Here is a 19,853-nt window from a genome sequence, read left to right as displayed (position 1 = left end):
ACTCCTAATTTTCTTTACTTTTAATACTATTTGGGGTGCCAACTAGATCTACCTAAAAATTACTTCCTGGCTTCCCTTGCAATAAGGAATGATTTTGTGAGAGGTAGATAGACATACCTTGTGTGGCTTCAACTGATGTGTGCTATATTTTGCCTTCCCCCCCCCCCACCTCTTTTCAGCCAGAAATACAGATATGATGACTAGAGTTGCAAAAACTACCATAGTGATGTTGGAGATGGAAGCCGGTACTAAGTATGGCCAAGAACAAAGAGAGAACCTAGTTTCTGGTGACATGTGGAGCCACCACACTGGCTGTGCTCTGATTATTCCCAAACTCCTCTTTGCATAGGAAAACTAATCTCCCAATTTATTTGCCTCTATTGTGAATCTGTTACTCCACTAATTATTAACCAATGCAATAATTCCTTTGATTATTATGGGTACTGGCAGTGTCAGTGTCTAACAATAAAAAGCACACACAGACATACCACCTAGAGAAGTCTAAAGGAGGTTACAAAAATCAACAACAAAAAGAAAATTCTCAGAAGTGTGAATTACACTTCATACCCCCTTCCATATTAAAGGAGAATTTCTAGGACTTAACAGCACAAGCAAGACTTGCTGATTTGAAGGGAAAAATGAAATTAAAATAATAAACAATGATAAAGTGCCAGTCTCCATGGCACTTCTAGAACTTTCTATGGAATGTTATTGGCAACAGCAGCGGCGGCAGCAGTACTGAAAACATTTATGAGGCATCTGTATAACTGCAAATTACACAGAGGTAAGCAGGGTTTGAATCAATTTGACTGCTTCCTAAGGAACAGTCATATATGTACATCACAATATACGAAGAGCTTCGAAGACACAATGATTGCCATCAACAAGAAAAATATACTTCTTGGCAACTACCAGGACACATCATTTCTTTCCATCATTGGCAAGATCTTGGCTGGAATTCTTTTGGATCAGCTACTGTTCAATGATGGCAACTGTGTACTCTCAGAATAACTGTGGCTTTAAACCACAGGGCAACTGACATAATCTTTGCTCTATGTCCGAAATAAAAAAAATACAAAAGGCAGTCTGCATATTACTAAATTTATTAGCTGCACAGAAACTTTTGACACTACCTGTATACCTGAACTATACATTACTATGTAACTTTTTGTGCCTATTTTGTAAGGATCTAAGAAGTTGGTGAGACTGTACATATTCGTTAATTAACCAGTGGTTGTTTAAACAGCTACTTTATATCCAGCATTATGTAGATTATAGCTATTTGTATGATTGACTATTTAATGAGTATCTCTCCCATTAGAATATAAGCTTCATACAGAAGGGCCTGAGGCTATCCTGCCAACTACTGAATTCCTAATGGCTAGCACAGTGCCTGGCATGTATTATTAGATACACAGTAACCATCTGTTGAATGAATAAAAGCACAAGAGAACTACAAAACACAATCCTTATACTTTCCCTGGGGAGACAAAACATAAAACAACTGCTATCTTATTTTCTAGATCAATCTTCACAGTTCCCACTGTCTAGGGCAGTGCTGTCCAGTAGAACTGTCTGCAATGATGAAATGTTCTATAACTGCACTGTTCAAAATGATAGTGACTAGCCATGTGTGACAACTAAGCATTTAAAATGTGGCTAGTGCAACTACACTATAGTACCCTTTATTCATCTTATGCTACATAGCCTCATTTGCTTTTTATCAAAATTTCAGTTAAGAATTTTCTTGGAGTTTTAGGGGCAATGGGCAGCTCAGTTGGTTGAGCATCCGACTCTTGATTTCGGATCAGGTCACGATCTCAGGGTCATGGGATTGAGCTCCATATGAGGCTACATGCCGAGTGTGGAGCCTGCTTAAGATCCTCTCTCTCTCCTGCTCCTCTCCCCCACTCACGTGCTCTCTCTAAAACTAAAAGTTAAAACATATATATTTTTTTTAATCTGAAAAAAGAACTTATTGGAGTTTTAAGTAGAGAATGGGGAATCCTAACTTATGGTTTTCCATTAAAGTGTCTCTTTGCCACCACTACCACTGCCCCCAAAATATACACAACTAAAAGAAATCCAACAAGACGTTTAACAGGTTGTTTACCTGGGAATTTCACTCCACAAAGTTGTAAAGAAAGGGATTAGAGAGTTTAGCCATTTTTGACTACATGGAGAATTAACAGCATTTCAAGTACACAGTAGTAAATACTAAAATCAATCAGTCTAAACCAAGCATTTAGAATACAGAAAAATCCACAGAAATATTATCTCCACATAGAGTTAGATAGGCAGACCATATCTCCACAATCTGGGTGGCTCACTGGACTGTCACATTGCAGAACATTCATTGAATTATTCAATATACATTTATTGAGTGCTTACTATGTGCCAAACACTATTTAAAGCCTTGGGGATATAGCAATGAACAAACTGATAATATCCCTGTCCTCATGGAATTTACATTTTGCTGGACAGAGAAAGCCAGTCAGCAAAGAAATAAGTAAAATAGCATGTCAGGTGATACTAAGTTCTAGGAGAAAATGAAAGTGAGGAAGAGGGGCAGGGCATAACAGGAAAGGGCTGTGTAGGGAAGACCTTACTAAAAAGATGACCTCTGAGACACAACTTAGAGGGTAAAGGGGCAAGCTGGCAGATACCTGGGGAAAGAGAGTTTCAGGCATGGAAACCACAAGTTTAAGAGATAGCAAATAGGCCAATGTGCCTGGAGCTGAGAGAGCAAGTTTAGAAGTGCAAAAGAAGACATCAGAAAATCAGAGAGACCATCAGATCAAGGAGAGGTTTGGACACCACTATGCAGCCTGAAGTTTTTGGACGTTTTTGAATTGACAAGTGAAGTCATTTGACTTGCATTTTCAAAGGTTTTGAAAAGACTGCTGGTGGGGGGCAGGGGGAAAAATGAAACAAAACAAATTCCCCTGTCCTCAGTTAGCTTACATTCTAATGACCAGAAGCAGGTATTTCTCAATTGCAGAAATAACTTTTCTTAACTCAGTTATTTATATAACTGAATTTTGGAAGAAGAGGAAATAGCACAGTGAGCTTACATAACATGGTCACGTGTATGTAATACCTTATTTGGAAAAAAGGGTCTGTGCAGATGTGACTAAATTAAGGCTCCTGAGATGAATAGATATTCCTATATTATCCAGGTGGGCCCCAAATGCCATCACATGAACCCTTAGAGGTAAGGAGCAGAGGGATATTATGGACAGATACACAGAGGAAAGACACAGAGAAGACCTTCTGAAGATAGAGACAGATGCAGCCAGCCACAATGCCAACAGCCACCAGAAGCTAGAAGAGGCAATGAAAGATCTTCTCTAGAGCCTCTGGAGGGACTGTGGCCCTACATACAGCTTGATTTCAGATATCTGGCCTCCAGAACTGTGAGAAATAAATTTCTGTAGTTTCAAACCATCAAATTTATGGTAATTTGTTACAGCAGCCCGAGGAACCTATCATACTTTGTATTGTCTGTCATCTTGATTAACAAAAATGTATTCATACATTTACCTCTTATTTAATGAAAGTCTACTATATGCCAGATTCTGTTCTTAATACCAGGGTTAAGAAGGTAAATAAAACAAAGTCCTTACCCTCCTGGACACTGGGGAAAATGGGCAATAAACATATACACAAATAAGATAATTTTAGAAAATAAGAAGCACAGTAAAGAAAATGAAAAGATGAGATAGAATACAGAATGACTTAGAAGAGGGCTCCTTCAGGCAGTGGAATCAAGGAAGCATTCTCAGAAATCATGCCACGTGAGCTGAGCCTCAGGATGATGAGGGATAAATGCCCATACAAATAATAGGAGGAAGATGCTCCTGACAGAGGGAACAGAGTAGGGCAAAGATCTAGAGCCAAAAATGTTATCTTGGCATATCAGAGGAACAGAAAGAAGGCCAATATGGCTAGACAGTGATCAAAGACTGAGGGAGAGAATAGTAAAAAAACGTAGCAAGCAAGACAAAGGCCAGGCGACACAGAACATTTGTATCAATTATCTACTGCTATAATAATGCTGTGTAACAAACACACACAAAACTTTATGTTTATATACCTTGTGCTTCTAGAATCAGCTGAAAGTCTGTTAGGCAGCTCTACTGACCTCAACTGGACTTGGTTTAACGTCTGATGTTTGAATGGGTATCTGCTGATCTAGGAAGGCCTCAGCTGTAGCAAGGGCTCTGTTCCATGTGGAACTCTCTCCAGTGGCTAGCAGAGGAATGTTCTCCTGGTGATGGCAGAGGTTCAACAGAGAATCCTCAATGTGCAAGACTAGTTCAAGTCTCTTCTTGTGTAATATCTGCTAACTTCTCATTAGTTAAAGCAAGTCACCTGACTGAGGTCAAAGTCAAGGAGTGGGCAGGTCACCCTGCCCACAGTGGGAAGACAAAGTTACATGGTAGGGATACAGGGAATGATAAACAATTGAAGTCATCAAGACAAGTTTCTGCAGATACATAAGGCCTTGGTAAAGTAATGAATGTAAGAAACAATTATTTTCTAAATAATAATGTAATACAAATGTTGTAGGAGTTCAGAAAAAGGTATTTGACTATAACACTCAGAGAAAGCTACAAAAGAAGAGTCTTGAAAGGTATTTTAGTTTTAGATGGGCGAAGGGACAAGATGAGGGAATTTTAAGAGCAGAGAATAACATGAACAAAGTCATGATGGTAGAAAAGAGCACTGTATTTACACAGAATGAAGACTAGCATGCATACCAATATCAAGATGTTTCCATCTGATCCCATCTCTATCACAAACAGAAGAAAATGAAGTAGAACAAACGAATCTCATATGCATCCTACATAATAGAAACCAAAATGTTTTGAGAGTCTAGAGTTCTCAATGTGATAATCAAGAATGTCTGAGGGCTGAAGACAGCCATGAGAGTACAAACATAAGATTCCAAACATGTGCAACAATGAAGTCTCAATGCAGTATTTACCATAATGGTGAAGAAACATGAAATTATGAATCAATGTATACAATACAACAATCCTTTTTGGTAACCCAATGTTGAAAGCTATCATCACATTGTTATTTTGGAAGCATGCTATCAGATGACTCCAAAATTGCCAAGAATCAAAACAATATCCAAGAATTTTCTTTGCAAGGCAACTGAAAAATTTGGCCACAAACATAATCTCAAGCATGTTCATGTAACTCTTGATGTTACTTATATCTTGATTCACGGCATTAAGGTTTTAAGGCAATTCTCAAGAATTTTCTAAGCTGTAAAAACTGGTAATGTGTAATTCACTAGAACAGGCTCTTCATTTGACTCTTTAAACAATTTTATTAATTCTGCTTATATGACACTAATAGCAACATCATCATCCAGTGATGAGATCCTGGGAAACAGCCAGTCCACCAGTGTTCATAGACAGAGATGAATTAAAATCTTCATACATAAATAAAAAAGAGGAAACCTTATGCAAGGCAGCCCCATAATTCAAATACATATTATAGAGATATAAATATTTAAATCAATTAGCAGCCGTGACAGAACAAAGCTTGAGGATACCAATGTTTCTACTCACTTGGTCTCATATTCACTGGGCTAATTTCAGTAGAGCATCACCAACTCTCCCATCTTCCACCTACCATCCCACAAATCCATTACATTGAGCATGGTGACAAGATACCCTACCCACCCACACTGTATCTGCAAAACTGAAAAGCTTTATAGCCTTTACAACCCTCAGCTGGGCCCCATATCATGAAGAATCTCTAGGCCTGAGAATCTCTATGAGCCTGAGCCTGTGTGCTGGGAGCCTTGTATCTCTCCCAAACCCTCAAATTACAGACAGACTCAAGCTGATTCTTGAAAAGCTTTATAGCCTTCACAGCCCTCAGCTGGGCCCCAAATCATGAAGATCTCTAAGCCTAAGAATCTCTATGAGCCTGAGCCTGTGTGTTGGGAGCCTTGCATCTCTCCCAAGCCTTCAAATTACAGACTCAAGTTGATTCTTCACAGAAAAACTAGAATCAACTCATCAACTAAATTCAAACTCTTTGAGGTGTAACCTCTCAATTCCACTGCTGCATTCTGAGTGGCCTAAATGCCCACCAGGAGCTACCCTTTCCTGTCTACTACGTAAACACCACACACAGAAACACCATCCTCTTCTAAGAAGTGCTAGGACTAAATCTCTTGCCAGCCAAATCCACCTTGCCATATACCCTGCTGTCCTTGTTCTGCACCCAAATGTGAGCCCTCCAGTCATCCATCTTTCCCACACTGTCATCTCCAAACAGCTCTGTGCTTTCTTTTCTCTCCCTCTCCAATTTGTACTACACTTTCTGGGTAACAAACATACTTATACCCTCCTCCATTTCACTGATATTTTAACCACCATACATACTTAAGGGTTGGAAGGAGAATGAATGTCCTTTTTATTTCACACTGTCAATAACATGTGAAACCTTCTGTTATTTGAGTCCCACAGATTCAGCAATGACACTTCTTTCTCTTCATTATCATCATGATATAATATCTTCCACCTTTAAATAGAAATGTTCCCCTGGTGCCACATCCTCTTCTATCCACAGCCCAATTTTTCTGCATTCCTCAGCATAAATTGTTGGCATTTTGTTTATATTTAACATCTCCACTTACTCTCTTCCAATTCTTTCTTAAATCTTCTCCTACCGGGGTTTGGTCTCTACCAGCATCATTGAAACTTCATGTAGGTCACCAAGGACTATCTACACGGCCAAATCAAAGATGAATTCTCAGTTCTTATCTCACCCAGTTGCATTTGGCACAGCTGATCACTGTGCTTTTCTGCATTTATTGAGATGATCATGTTTTTACTCCTTTATTAATTTAATGTGGTAAATCTGATTTTTTTTTTGAAAGTTAAACCAGTCTACTTTCCTGAAGTAAACCTCACCTGGTCAAGAATTATGATTCTTTCCACATAACTAGTTTCTACTAGATAATATTTTGTTTAGAATTTTTACATTTTTTTAAATGGTTTTTTTTTTTTTACATTTATTTATTTTTGAGAAACAGAGTGAGACAAAGCATGAGCGGGGGGCGGGGGGGGGGGGGTTGCGGGCAGAGAGAGAAGGAGACATAGACTCCAAAGCAGGCTCCAGGCTCTGAGCTGTCAAAACAGAGCCCGACGCGGGGATCGAACCCACGAACCGTGAGATCATGACCTGAGCTGAAGTCGGACACTCAACTGACTGAGCCACCCAGGCACCCCTAGAATTTTTACATTTTTGTTTATGAGAAGGATTGGCTTACAATTTTTTCTTATTGTAATATCTTTGTCAGGTTTTAGTGCCAAGTTTATGCTAGACTCAAAGTAAGAGCTGGGGAAATAGCAGGATTCAGAGAAACAGAACCAAACATGTATACATACACACATACACACACACATATATAGGATTTGTTATAGGGATTTGGTCTCCTGCAATTGTGGAATCTAACTGGGCATTCTCCATAAGAGTGTAGCATCCAATACTGGAGTCCCCAGGGCAGACAGTTGGGAGGGAAGATAGATGTAAAGTAAGGAAGAACAGGAGAAGCTGGAACCCATACGCATGAGTTGAAAACAGTGAAAACAGACTGAAACTCATATCTGATCTTGCTGTATCTGATATGTCCTGTAGGAAAGCTAGTGCCCTTTATCACAGAACTACACACACACACACACACACACACACGCATGCACACGTCCCAGGAGTTAGAAAAACTGAAAGTGAAAAAGTCAGTTAGAAAAACTGACTGCTGCCTAAGCCAACCAGATGAGGCAGCAGGTAAGCAGCATAATGTGTAAGCTAAATGAATGCTGATTCACACTTCTGTCCTCTAAATCTCTTACAAAATGTCTCTTGTGGCCAACTCCCACTAGAAACATACAGATAAAGGGAAGGAAATTTTGGAAAATATAGTTCAGCCTAGGTAAGGTGATAGATTACAAAGCTACCACAGAAACTGTTTCCTCTTTTTCTATTGTCTGATAGAATTTTTGTAAGATTGGTATTATTGCTTGGAAGAATATACCAATGAAGCCATTTGGGCCTGGAGTTTTCTTTGAGACAAAGGGTTTTAATTTATGGATTCAATTTGTTTAGTAGATACAGAAATATTTAGATTTCCTATTTCTTGTGGCAGTCTTAACGTCTTTTTTTCCTACAGCATTTGTCTGTCTCAGGAGTCAGCAAACTATGTCCCTCAGGCTATCTGTATTTGTACATAAAGTTTTATTGGGACACAGCCATACCCAGTTTTGAATCATTATGCACAGCTGCTTTCATGCTGCAAAGGCAGAGCTGAATAGATGTGACTATACAGTCCCCAAAGCCTAAACTATTTACTATCTGGCCTTTTGCAGGAGTTTGCCAATCCCTCATTCATCTCATCTAAATTTATTGGCAAAAAGTTGTTTATAATATTCACTTATTATCTTTTGTAATATCTGTAAGATCTATAGCAATGTTCTCTTTTTACATTCCTGGTATTAGTAACTTGTGTTTTTTGTCTTTCTTTCTTAAATGGTCTTGCCAACAAGTCATTAGTTATTATTCTTTTAACTTTGTAAAATTTTTCTATTCTATGACTGCCTTCTATTTTATTGATCCCTATTCTTATATTTAGCAACCTCTCCCTTTTATTTTCTTTGAGTCTACTTTGCTGTTCTTTTACTAATTCCTTAAGACATAAGCTTAGATAATTAATTTTTCAATTATTTTTATTTTCTAAAATACGCATTTAAAGCTATATATTTTCTATAAGCACTGCATAACTAAACCCCATCTTTTGCCATATTTTTGTTATGTTCAGTTCAAAGTATCTTCTAATTTCTATTGCATTTGCCTTCTTGAACCATACGTTATTCAAAAGTGTGTTGCATAATATGTAAATATCTGTAGATAGCCTTAACTATTTTTCTATTAATAACTTCTGGTTTAATTCCAGAGCGATAAAAGAATGTACACTACAATTTTATAATGATAAACATGAAATAAAATATCCAAAGCAGTTTTGAAAGTGAACCAATTTGCACCACTTATACTCTTGACTCCAATATTACTATAAAGCTATAGTAATCAAGATAATATGGTACTGCAAAAAGAATAAACAATTGGATCAATGAACAAATTCGAGGATCCCAAAATGGGTATGTACTTTTGGTCGCTTAGTTTTTATTTTTTTTTTTTTAATTTTTTTTTTCCAACGTTTATTTATTTTTGGGACAGAGAGAGACAGAGCATGAACGGGGGAGGGGCAGAGAGAGAGGGAGACACAGAATCGGAAACAGGCTCCAGGCTCTGAGCCATCAGCCCAGAGCCCGACGCGGGACTCGAACTCACAGACCGCGAGATCGTGCCCTGGCTGAAGTCGGACGCTTAACTGACTGCGCCACCCAGGCGCCCGGTCACTTAGTTTTTAAAAACAGCACCAAAGCATCACAATGAGGGTAAGAAAATCTTTTCAACAAATGGTACCTAAACAGCTGTATATCCATATATAAAAATGAAGATAAAACCCTACTTCATACTCACATCATACACAAAAACAAATTTGAGGTGGACCATAGACCTAAATGTAAAAGCTAAAACCATAAAGTTTTTAGAGGAAGTATAGGGGAATATCTTTGTGTCTTGAGGTAAGCAAAGGTTTCTTAGGACACAGAAAGTAATGATAAAGGAAAGAATTGATAAATTTTATCAAAATTAGAAACTTCTGTTCATCTAAACACCCAACTAAGAAAATGAATAGTCAAGAGAGAGAAAAAATACGTACACACACACACACACACACACACAAAGCAAAAGATTCGAATTTAGGATATTTAAAAACTTGTTACAACTCGACAATTAAAAAAAAAATCCCTCCCACAAAAAAAGAGCAAAAGATTTAAACAGACACCTCACAAAACAAGTATGTGAATAGCTAATAAGCACATGAAAAGTGCTCAGCATCATTAACAGAGAAATGCACATTAAAACCACAATGAGATATCATGTTCATCTATTGAAATGACTAGAATTAAGAAGACTGACAACATCAAATGTTGGTGAGGATGTGGAGCAACTGAAGCTCTAATAAATTCTTGGTTGAAGTGTAATATGGTAGAATTACTTTAAAAAAAACAATCTGATAATTTCTTATAATATCAAATATACATACCCTATGACCCAGCAATTCCATTCCTAGGTATTTATACAAGAAAATAAAAACATGTCCACAAATAGACTTGTACAAAAATGTTCATAGAAGCCTTATTTATAACAGCAAAAACTAAAAACCAAACAACTCAAAAGTTACCAAAAGGAGAATGGATAAACCAGCTGTGATTTATTCACACAATGGTAATAAAATGGAAGGAACTATTAATTCACACATCATAGATGAATGTCAAACATGCTAAGTGAAAGAGGACTTACACAAAAGACTACATACTGTGTGATTCCAGAACAGGCAAAACTGATTCACAGTGCAAAAAATCAGAACAAAGATGGCCTCAGACACAGAACTGGGGTAAGGCATGGAGATGGGAGAGTGGTGGCAGTTAATGATGAAGAGGCAAGAGATAACTTTCTAGGGTGATGGCAATATCTTACCTTGAAAGGAGTTTGGGTTACATAGATATATAGATTTGTCAAAACTTACCAAATGCACAAATTGTACATTTTTTGTAAAATTTTAACTTAAAAATTTGTAAACAAATATTAAATTGTACTTAATGATATGCATACTGAAGTATTTAGTAGAAAATATATTGATACATGTATTTTGAAATGCATTAGAAGAATAAGATGATTAGGGTGCCTACATGGCTCAGTCAGGTTAAGCATTTAACTCTTGATTTCCACTCAGGTCATGATCTCAACGTTTATGAGTTGAAGCCACACTAGCATCATGGAGCCTGCTTAGGATTCTCTCTGTCTCTCTCTCTCTGTCTCTCTGCCCCTCACCTGCTCATGCTCACTCGCTCACTCTCTCGCTTTCTCTCAAAAATAAATAAATAAACCAAAAAAAAAAAGAATAAGATGATTAATGGACAGATAGAAAGATGGGTAGATAATAAAACAGGTATAGTAAAATATTAATGGTAGAATCTAGGTAGAGGTATATGGGTTATTCACTGTATAAATTTGAGGAGGAATTTAAGTTTTCTTATATCTTTTGGTAATAACTGAGTAATCTTGGCTGTTAGACTCATAAAATTAGCCATTAAGAAATTCAGGGTTCTCAATAAAACAATAACCAATCCCTTCGGTTTGCACTGCACTTAACTGGCATCGTATGGGAAAGATCTGTTAACTGGAGAAAAGAAAAAATTGATAAAGCAACTTACAAATACATGGTGTTAGTAGTTCTTCAGAAAATGAAGATCACATTTGATATAAACCTTTTGCCTTTCCAAGGTTTTCTGAACCACCCAAGTCCATCTGGCAAGAGTTTTTCTTCTTCAAAGTTCCTTTCTACCACTTGGGGACACTTCATTTTCAGCATCAATGGAAAAGAAATCTACTATGCTCCACTGCACATCAGAGTAACCAATGTTTCAAAAAAAAGTTATCATTTAAGAAAATTGGAAACTATCTCCATAATTAAATGATTATGGGAAAACCTCATACTGTTCAGAGTCTAAGACAATTTAAACAAAATAAAGGAAAACATTAACTAACTTTTCTAAACTGTTAAAATGGTTTGAATTTGGTCCCAATTTTGGGTGAAAATCAGCCAAACCAATTCATGCAGTGAAAATTTAACACAAAATACATAATTATAAATATTTATTATACTTCTAGAATAGCAGCTAAAAAAAAATTACCATTAACAAGGACTTTTGTAGATTAAATAGCACCTCCAAAGCAGGTTCAAACCCTGGGGAAAATCAAGGCACAACTAACATTAAAAAGATAAAGAAAGCTCTAAGAACAAAGCCAGAGGAGTTCAGAGTCTTTTATTATAAATGCTCTCAGAAAACATATCCCTAATAAGATTTAAGTAGTCCCCAAAAGAATTAGCAGCTCTTTCCATCTCTAACAAAACATACTTACAGAAATCAGAATATTAAACAGTACCACTGAAGAACGTGAAATGTAGCCCTATAACACAAAAGTTAAAAAGGATATAATTTAGCATGCATTATATATACATTTTGCACAAAGATTCCCTTGCAGAGAAAATTTTATACTAAAGTATGAAGTGATATATCCAACTCCAGTGATATGGCAGACTACTTATGTAGAGACCACCTCTCAGTAAAAAACATCTTGACAAAATGCTTGACAAAAACATCTTTTATAAAGTATGGCTGGACGGGTGGTAAAATAAGGGAAACCATACGAAGCTAGAAAAGAAAAAAAATTCCACAGGACTTAACAAGGGTTACAGACAACATTTGCTCTGAGAGATTCTGTGAATTCCTGGTGGCCTAGCACCTGGTTTTAATGACCCACATATGCTGGGACAGAAGACAAACCTTAGGACCCAAGTAAAATGAGAGCTCAGATCAGAAAATCCCACATAAAGCTGGGAACCCCATAAGGAAGTAAACGACCAAAAAAAAAATCCAGCCTGTAGAAGGAAACAAGTCTATGTTGGGAATGGCTCTAAGAAAACAAGAGAGGGAGATGGGGCGGGTGGAGAAAAAATATATACTGTCCTGAGAATTCCTAATGACAAAGGCATACTGATTTAGTTTGGTATTTGTACTGATGCTGTGGCCTGAAAAGCCTCAAGCAGAAATTTTAAAGTGGCCCTGGGTTGCCAGTGCTCCAGGGGCCTGGCAGAAGCCAACACAAGAATTTCAAGAACTCCTTTGGATACAGTTCAATGAATATATACAAAAAATGAAAATTCACTAAACACATGAAGAAGACACCATGAACTAGGGATAAGCAGAAATAAGAAACTATAGAATCAAACAGACAGAGATAGCAGATACTAGGATAATTAGATACAAATATAAAATCAATGTTTAAGAATAGATTTAAAGCAATAAAAGATTTCAAATTTTTAAAAATGGAAAACCATTTTTAAACTGACCAGGCAAATATGAAAAGGAACCAAAAAGAATTTTTAAAAATAAAAAATGTAAGAAATTAAAAGTTCAACACAGATTAAACAGCATATTAGATATAAGTGAAAATGCACTGGTAAGCTGGAATATAACTCTGAATAATTATTTAAAATGCACAGAGGCAGAAAGAAAAACTAGGAAAGAGAGGGTTATAAGAAATAGAGGACAGAGTAAGCACAGAGGCCCAATATTATACTGGGAATTCCAGAAAAGGGAAAGGCAAAATTCAAAGGAATAATAACTAATAATTTTCCAGAATTCATAAGAAACACTCAACCTCAGATTCAAGAATCTAAGCATAAATTAAAGGAAATCCAAACCCAGACACATCATGTGAAACTGCAGAACATCAAAGCCAAAGAGAAGATTTTAAAAGCAGACAGACAGAAAATAGAGATTACCTATAAAGACATCATGATTAAAACCGACAGCATTGATAGCTCACTAGTAACAATGAAAACCAGAAACTGAAATAATAATGTACTAAGAGAAAATAATAGTCAAATAAATGACTGTATAGACAGTGACACCATTTTTTAAGAACAGCAAAATACATTTAACTAAAACAAAACAAAACTTAGTTCATAACTAACAGACCCTCACTAAGTTAGCATCTAACTCAGTATACTTCAGAAACTTGTATTTCAGAAGGAAGACAATTACCAAACAAAGATCTCAGATGTAAAAAGGAATGGTGAGGAAAAAAAAGTAAGCTTGCAGGTAAATCTAAACAAGAGTTAACTGCATAAAACAACGGAATAGTCTCTATTTCATTAAAAAAATCAAGACAGAACTTAAATCTTAGAAAATAATAGCAATTGGGGGGACTGGGTGGCTCAGATAGTTAAGCATCTGACTTCAGCCCAAGACATGATCTCACAGTTGGTGAGTTCGAGCCCCACATCAGACTCTGTGCTAACAGGTCAGAGCCTCAAGCCTACTTCGGATTCTGTGTGTCTCTCTCTGCCCCTCCTCCATGCGACTCTGTCTCTCCCTCAAAAATAAATAAACATTAAAAAAAATAACATAATAGCATATAAATTAGGAATAATGGTAACTGGAGCTAAGGATTTGAAGGTGTTTACCTTATTTGGGAGAAACGCAGAAATACAGATTAACTAAAACATAAATAACTAAAGATGATATTAAAGTGTCTAGGGTTGCCTCTAAAAGAACAAAAAATAGATTAAATTTAACCAGAAGGCAAGAAAGGGAGGGTGGGGTGAGGAAAACATATTAGAACAAATAAAAATCACAAAAGAAGACAGTGGTAATGAATCTCAGTAATTCAGTAAACAGAATAAATATAAATAGACTAAAGTCTCTAAGTAAAAGACAGAATTGTCAAGACTAAAAATTCCAAACTTAGCTACATGGTATTTACAATATGTATATCTAAAACATAAAGATACAGGAAAAATAACAGTAATAGACACATTATTAATGCTGCAGAGGGTCATGATACATGATTTGGCTTATAAGCAAGATGAAACAATTTCTAATTTGAGTGTCCTAATAACATAAGCTCAAAATAAATAAAGCAAAAATTGCAAACTACAAAAAGAATTAGATAAGTCCATTGTAGTGATTTGTGAATATCTCTTTCTATAATAGATAGTTCATGTGGACAAAAAATGAATAAAACATCTAAGATTTAAACAACATATTATCATGTTTCATCTTATGGAGACTTATAGAACCCTGATCTCAACAATAATGTATACATAGTCTTTTCAAGAATAGACAGAACTTTTATGTAAAGTGAAGATATTATAGGCCATAAGGCAAGTTTCTCTATGTTGAACTATATGAAATTTCTATTTGTATGTCAAAAACAGTTGAAAATCATTACATATTGTTGAATCTAGATTTCAAATACTCTATAATTTATAGACCAAGACTTCTGACACAACTCTGTTGAAAATTGGTAGCCCCTGCCCCTAAATTTCAATTCCCATACATTTGGAATGTTAAAAGTACCTAAGTAACTGAGGGGTCAAAGAAGAAATAATGAAAATAATAAAAACTTAGAATTAAACACTGAATAGTCACTTATCAAAATTGTAGGAATTAGCAAAAATGATACATAAAAGGAAACATATAGCTTATTTTCTTAAAGTCAAAATATTAATGATTTATTATTCTAATGTAAGAACTTATAAAAAATAAAAAATATCCCCCCAAAATAATAAACTGTAGAAATTAATAAAATAGAAAACTATAATAAAGAGCAACAAACCAAAAGTTTGTTTTTGAAAAGGCTAACAAAACTGATAAACTTCTAGGAAGCCTGATCAAAACAGAGGGATGAAAAAGAGACAGGCAGAGACTGTAAGACTACAAGTAAACATAATTAGAATAAAATATAACTACAGATGAAGCAAGAATTAAAATATTTAGAAGAAAATATTATTAATAACTTTATACTAGCAAATTTGAAAACTTTAGTGAAATGGACAAATTCTATAATAATACAGATTCCTGAAACAAACTAAAAAAGAAACAGAGAAGCTGAATACTCCTACAGTCACTGAACAAAGTGAATTCATCGTTATAAAAAAAAAAATCCCAGCAAGAAGACACCATACTCAAATAGTTTTTACAGGAGAGAAAAGAAATGCAATAAACATATTCCCCAGTTCATTTTATGAAGCTAGCATAACCTTAAAGCCAGACAAAGGCAACATAAGAAAGAGAAAGTACATATCAATCTCACTCATGATAATAAACGTAAAATGTACTAAATCAAATACTACCATATTGACTCCAATTATATTTTTAAAAGGTTTGTTTCATGTACACATGGTTGACTTAACATGAGAAAAATCTGTTCATTTCATTTACTAAAGATCGAAGGAGAAAAATGATATGATCATCAGCAAAACATTAAAAGCATTCTCTCTAAAATCAGTCATACTGCAAAGATGTCTGTTATCTCTATTCCCAACATTTACTGGAGGTTTTGGTCAGTATTAGTGTGCATGCTTACACAGACAGACACACAGAAGAAAGACACACACACACACACATACAAATATAGAAAGGCTTGGAAGGAGGTAATAAAATGCCATTATTTTATTTTTTATATCAATTGTCTTCATGGAGAACCCCAAAGAATTAATACATTTATAAACTATTTGGAATTAAAAAGAATTTAGAAAGTATTTTGTTTATAAGAGCACTACACAAAAGCCAACTGCATGTCTATAACCAACAATAACATTAGAAAAGGTAAATTTCTTAAAAATACCATTTATAATAACTAAAATAGTTTAAGTATAATTATAAAGAATTATAATCCTTTCGACAAAAACATGTAAGAACTTTATGAAGAAAATAGTAAATGTTATTAAAAGATTAAAGAAGATCTAAATAAATATGGAAAAGTACCATGTCCATGGATAAGAAAATGAATTATCCTAAAAGTGTCAATTACCCTCTAAAATTAATCCACAGAACTAATACTATTCCCTTCAAAATCCCACCAAAGTTTCTCACAGAACTTGAAAAGATGATGTTAAGATTTATATGAAAAAGAAATGAACAATAGCCAAGGAACTGCTGTAGAAGAAAAACTGGTGGGTGAGCAGGCAGCTAGGAAACTTGACCTACCAGATATCAAAAATTATTTTAGAATTATAATAATTAAGATTGTTGATTTGGCAGTGAAAGAAGAGTTCAGAAAGAGACACACATGTATACAGAAAGTTGATATACTGCAGAGACAGCAGTGCAGATTAGTAGACACAGGACAAATTATTCAAGAAATATGTAAAAACATTTGGAAAAAGTAAAATTTATCTCTATTCTAAATCATACACAAAATTTCAGATGAATTAAGAATCTAAATGTCAATGTCAAAACATTTCAGCTTTAGAATGTATGGAAATATGATAATGATCTCAGGGTTGGGAAAGATTTCTAAATAAAAACATGTTGAAAGTACTAATCATATTATGAGGGAAAAATTTTTAAACAATAAAATTTAGCAGTTTGGTGCACCAAAAGAACCATAAAGGGGTTGAGAAGACAAGTCACAAAATGAGAAAAAATATATAAAACACATGTAACTAACAATAACATCTAGGATATAAAGAACTCCCATAAATCACTATGAAAAAGACAACCCAAAGAAAAATGGACAAAGATTTTTTTTAAGGGTCATTTTACATACGAGGAATGACAAATGGCTCATAAATATATGAAAAGACATTCAACTTCTTTGGTAATTAGAGAAATACAAATTAAAAGGACAATAAGATACCCAAGTATTGGTTAGGACATGGAGCAATGGGAATTGTCAAACCCCTGCTGGTGGGCAGGTAATTGGCTACCACTATTCTGTAAACATTCTGGCATTAGTAAAGCTGAACACGTGTATTCCATGACTAATTCCACACCTAGGAATATACCCTAGAAAATTTTTGCACATATGTACCAAAAGACAAATACAAGAATGTATTCTCCTACTTGGAGGGGTGAAAATGAGAACTTAATTGCAAAATGTTTAATTAACCATTATACAACATATTCACCCAAAATTAATATTTATAGAACACATAAATGCTATTTTCATGGACTTCTTATTCATTGTTAAATTCATAATTAATATCCTCTTGTAAATGCAGAGATAAAACACAATGACAAGCGGATTTTTGATAAGGTATGAATGACTTTTTGTTCACACTGACAGGCATATATACTTTAATTACCAAAAACTAAACTGAGCATTTATGAAAGAAAATCCTTTTGGAAGACTACTTCAATTTAATCAGGATTAAAAGTAAATAAAACCTTTATCATCCTTAAATAAAATAACTTTGGCTTTAATACCATGCCTAATCAGAAAATATAGAGAAGAAAACAGTAAGAGTATGGAGAGCCTGGTGTCCCATGGTCTTCCTTAATAACAATCCACTTTCAAGAGACTGTAATCTATTCAACAGAAAGCATTCTACCAAGGATCTTAATCAGATTCTGAGAAAATACACACTCAAAATAAACAATATGCCACTAAAACCAAAACAATGTAGGTATTAGCAGCTATACAAGAGGTTAGCCTCTATCTGATGAGTCATTTCTAGAATGATGAAAGTCTACGTCTTTGAAGTGCTTGCTATTCAAACTGGAAAATATATAAAGGTAGGAATCACTTTCAAAGCAGGTTGACTTGAGAAATTTTCCTTCACTTTACATACTTTTATTTGACTCTATGCAAACATCAAACTAAGAATGGCAAAAATGAGTCTCTCTTCCTACATATTAATACTAACTTTTTCTCTGTTTTCTCAAGGCATTTTACTTTCAGCATCCAAGTCCATAAGAAATTTAGAAGATGACATGGTATTTAATACATTCAGGCTGGGGAAAGCTTTTCAGAAGGATGATACTCCTCAAAAATCAGTCGTCGTTCCTTCTCTGGAACAATATAAAAATGATGAGAGCAGTTTCATGAACGATGAGGAAAACAAAAATTCAAAGGTAAGTGGCAATGGGACTTATCCTTTTTTCAGTGGAAATCTGAATGATGTTTACAATGCTTTTGAAAGTAAAATTTTATAAAAATATATGCAAGCAGTCACATTATGCTTTAGGACAACTGACGAAATTTCATACATAGCAGGTGGTTTTTCCATTCTGGACAACACCTCTTATCCAAAAGGTTTTTCCCAAAAACCTGTATCTAATGTATTTTTAAAGAGTCAAAACAGTACAGAGCCATCTTTGAAATGATCAGTGAGAATACTATACAACTATATTATAGTTCTATTCCCAATAAGACAGCTAAAACACAAATCAACCTTTTCTTTACAGAACACAGGCTCCAAACATAATTTCTTAAATCATGGTCTGCCACTGAATCTGGCTATAAAACCTTATCTGGCACTAAAAGGATCTGTAGCTTTTCCAGCTGAGAATGGAGTTCAGAATACTGAATCAACACAAGAAAAGAGAGAAATTGGGGATGAAGAAAACTCAGCTAAATTTCCTATAGGAAGGAGAGATTTTGACAGTGAGTAGTCTTTTTAAAATTCAATTCTTACATCTTAATACTATAAAAGAGAATTCTGACTTTAAGTGGATCTGGATCCAATCTTAACAAAATCAAGTAAGACCATGGTTCAATTACACTTGACATTAAGTGCCCCCTGCCACAGATGTGGGATTAAAAAGAATTTAAGAGTTATTGTAATACTGACTCAGAATTAGCTGTATAAGATCCATTCTCTTATTTCTAATAAATTTTGTGTGATAATAATAGTCCTTTAGACAATTTAAACTTTTTTATTCCTTCAGTGCTCAGGTGCATGCTGGGAAGAGTCTATCGACCTTGTTGGCAAGTCTGAAACCTGCTGGACCACATCTTTCCTGAAGAAAACAAAATCATTTAATTGTCTGTCCAGGAAAAAGCCCTTAATGTTACTATGACTTGTATTATTTAAAATGTCTGTTTTAAAATAAAGTAAATAAATCTGTAACTTAAATGGTATGCTTTATCTGTGCATTAAACTTTGTGAATATTCTGCATAATTATGATTTATGAGTATTTTTTAAATGCTTAACATACTAACCTTATATACACTTCAGACCAATATAATAAAGAATCATAACTTATACCTTGATCTCTTTTTTAATTTTTTTTAATGTTTATTTATTTTTGAGAGAGAGAGACAGAGACAGAGCATGAGTGGTGGAGGATAGAAAGAAAGGGAGACACAGAATCCGAAGCAGGCTCCAGGCTCTGAGCTGTCAGCA

At 35.0% G+C, this 19,853-nt stretch overlaps 1 protein-coding gene across 2 annotated transcripts; it reads left to right on the top strand.

Moving 5' to 3' along the window:
• The first annotated feature begins 691 nt into the window (after positions 1 to 691).
• On the top strand, positions 692 to 19,628 carry PMCH (pro-melanin concentrating hormone). 2 transcript variants are annotated; one of them, XM_019835414.3, is made up of 5 exons: positions 692 to 784; positions 8,978 to 9,179; positions 18,391 to 18,578; positions 18,912 to 19,110; positions 19,395 to 19,628. In XM_019835414.3, the coding sequence occupies exons 2-5, from the start codon at positions 9,152 to 9,154 to the stop codon at positions 19,442 to 19,444; spliced, it is 465 nt and encodes a 154-aa protein (XP_019690973.1). In that variant the 5' UTR covers positions 692 to 784; positions 8,978 to 9,151; the 3' UTR covers positions 19,445 to 19,628. The 2 variants fall into 2 exon arrangements, with proteins under 2 accessions (XP_019690973.1, XP_003989225.1); XM_003989176.4 differs by lacking the exons at positions 692 to 784; positions 8,978 to 9,179 and having other exon boundaries at positions 18,291 to 18,578.
• Positions 19,629 to 19,853: the final 225 nt, after the last annotated feature.

This window comes from Felis catus, chromosome B4 (genome assembly GCF_018350175.1).
Source record: "Felis catus isolate Fca126 chromosome B4, F.catus_Fca126_mat1.0, whole genome shotgun sequence".
In the NCBI taxonomy this organism is placed as follows: Eukaryota; Metazoa; Chordata; class Mammalia; order Carnivora; family Felidae; genus Felis; species Felis catus.
Note: the sequence above shows the minus strand (reverse complement) of the source record. Positions and strands in the feature narration are given on the sequence as shown.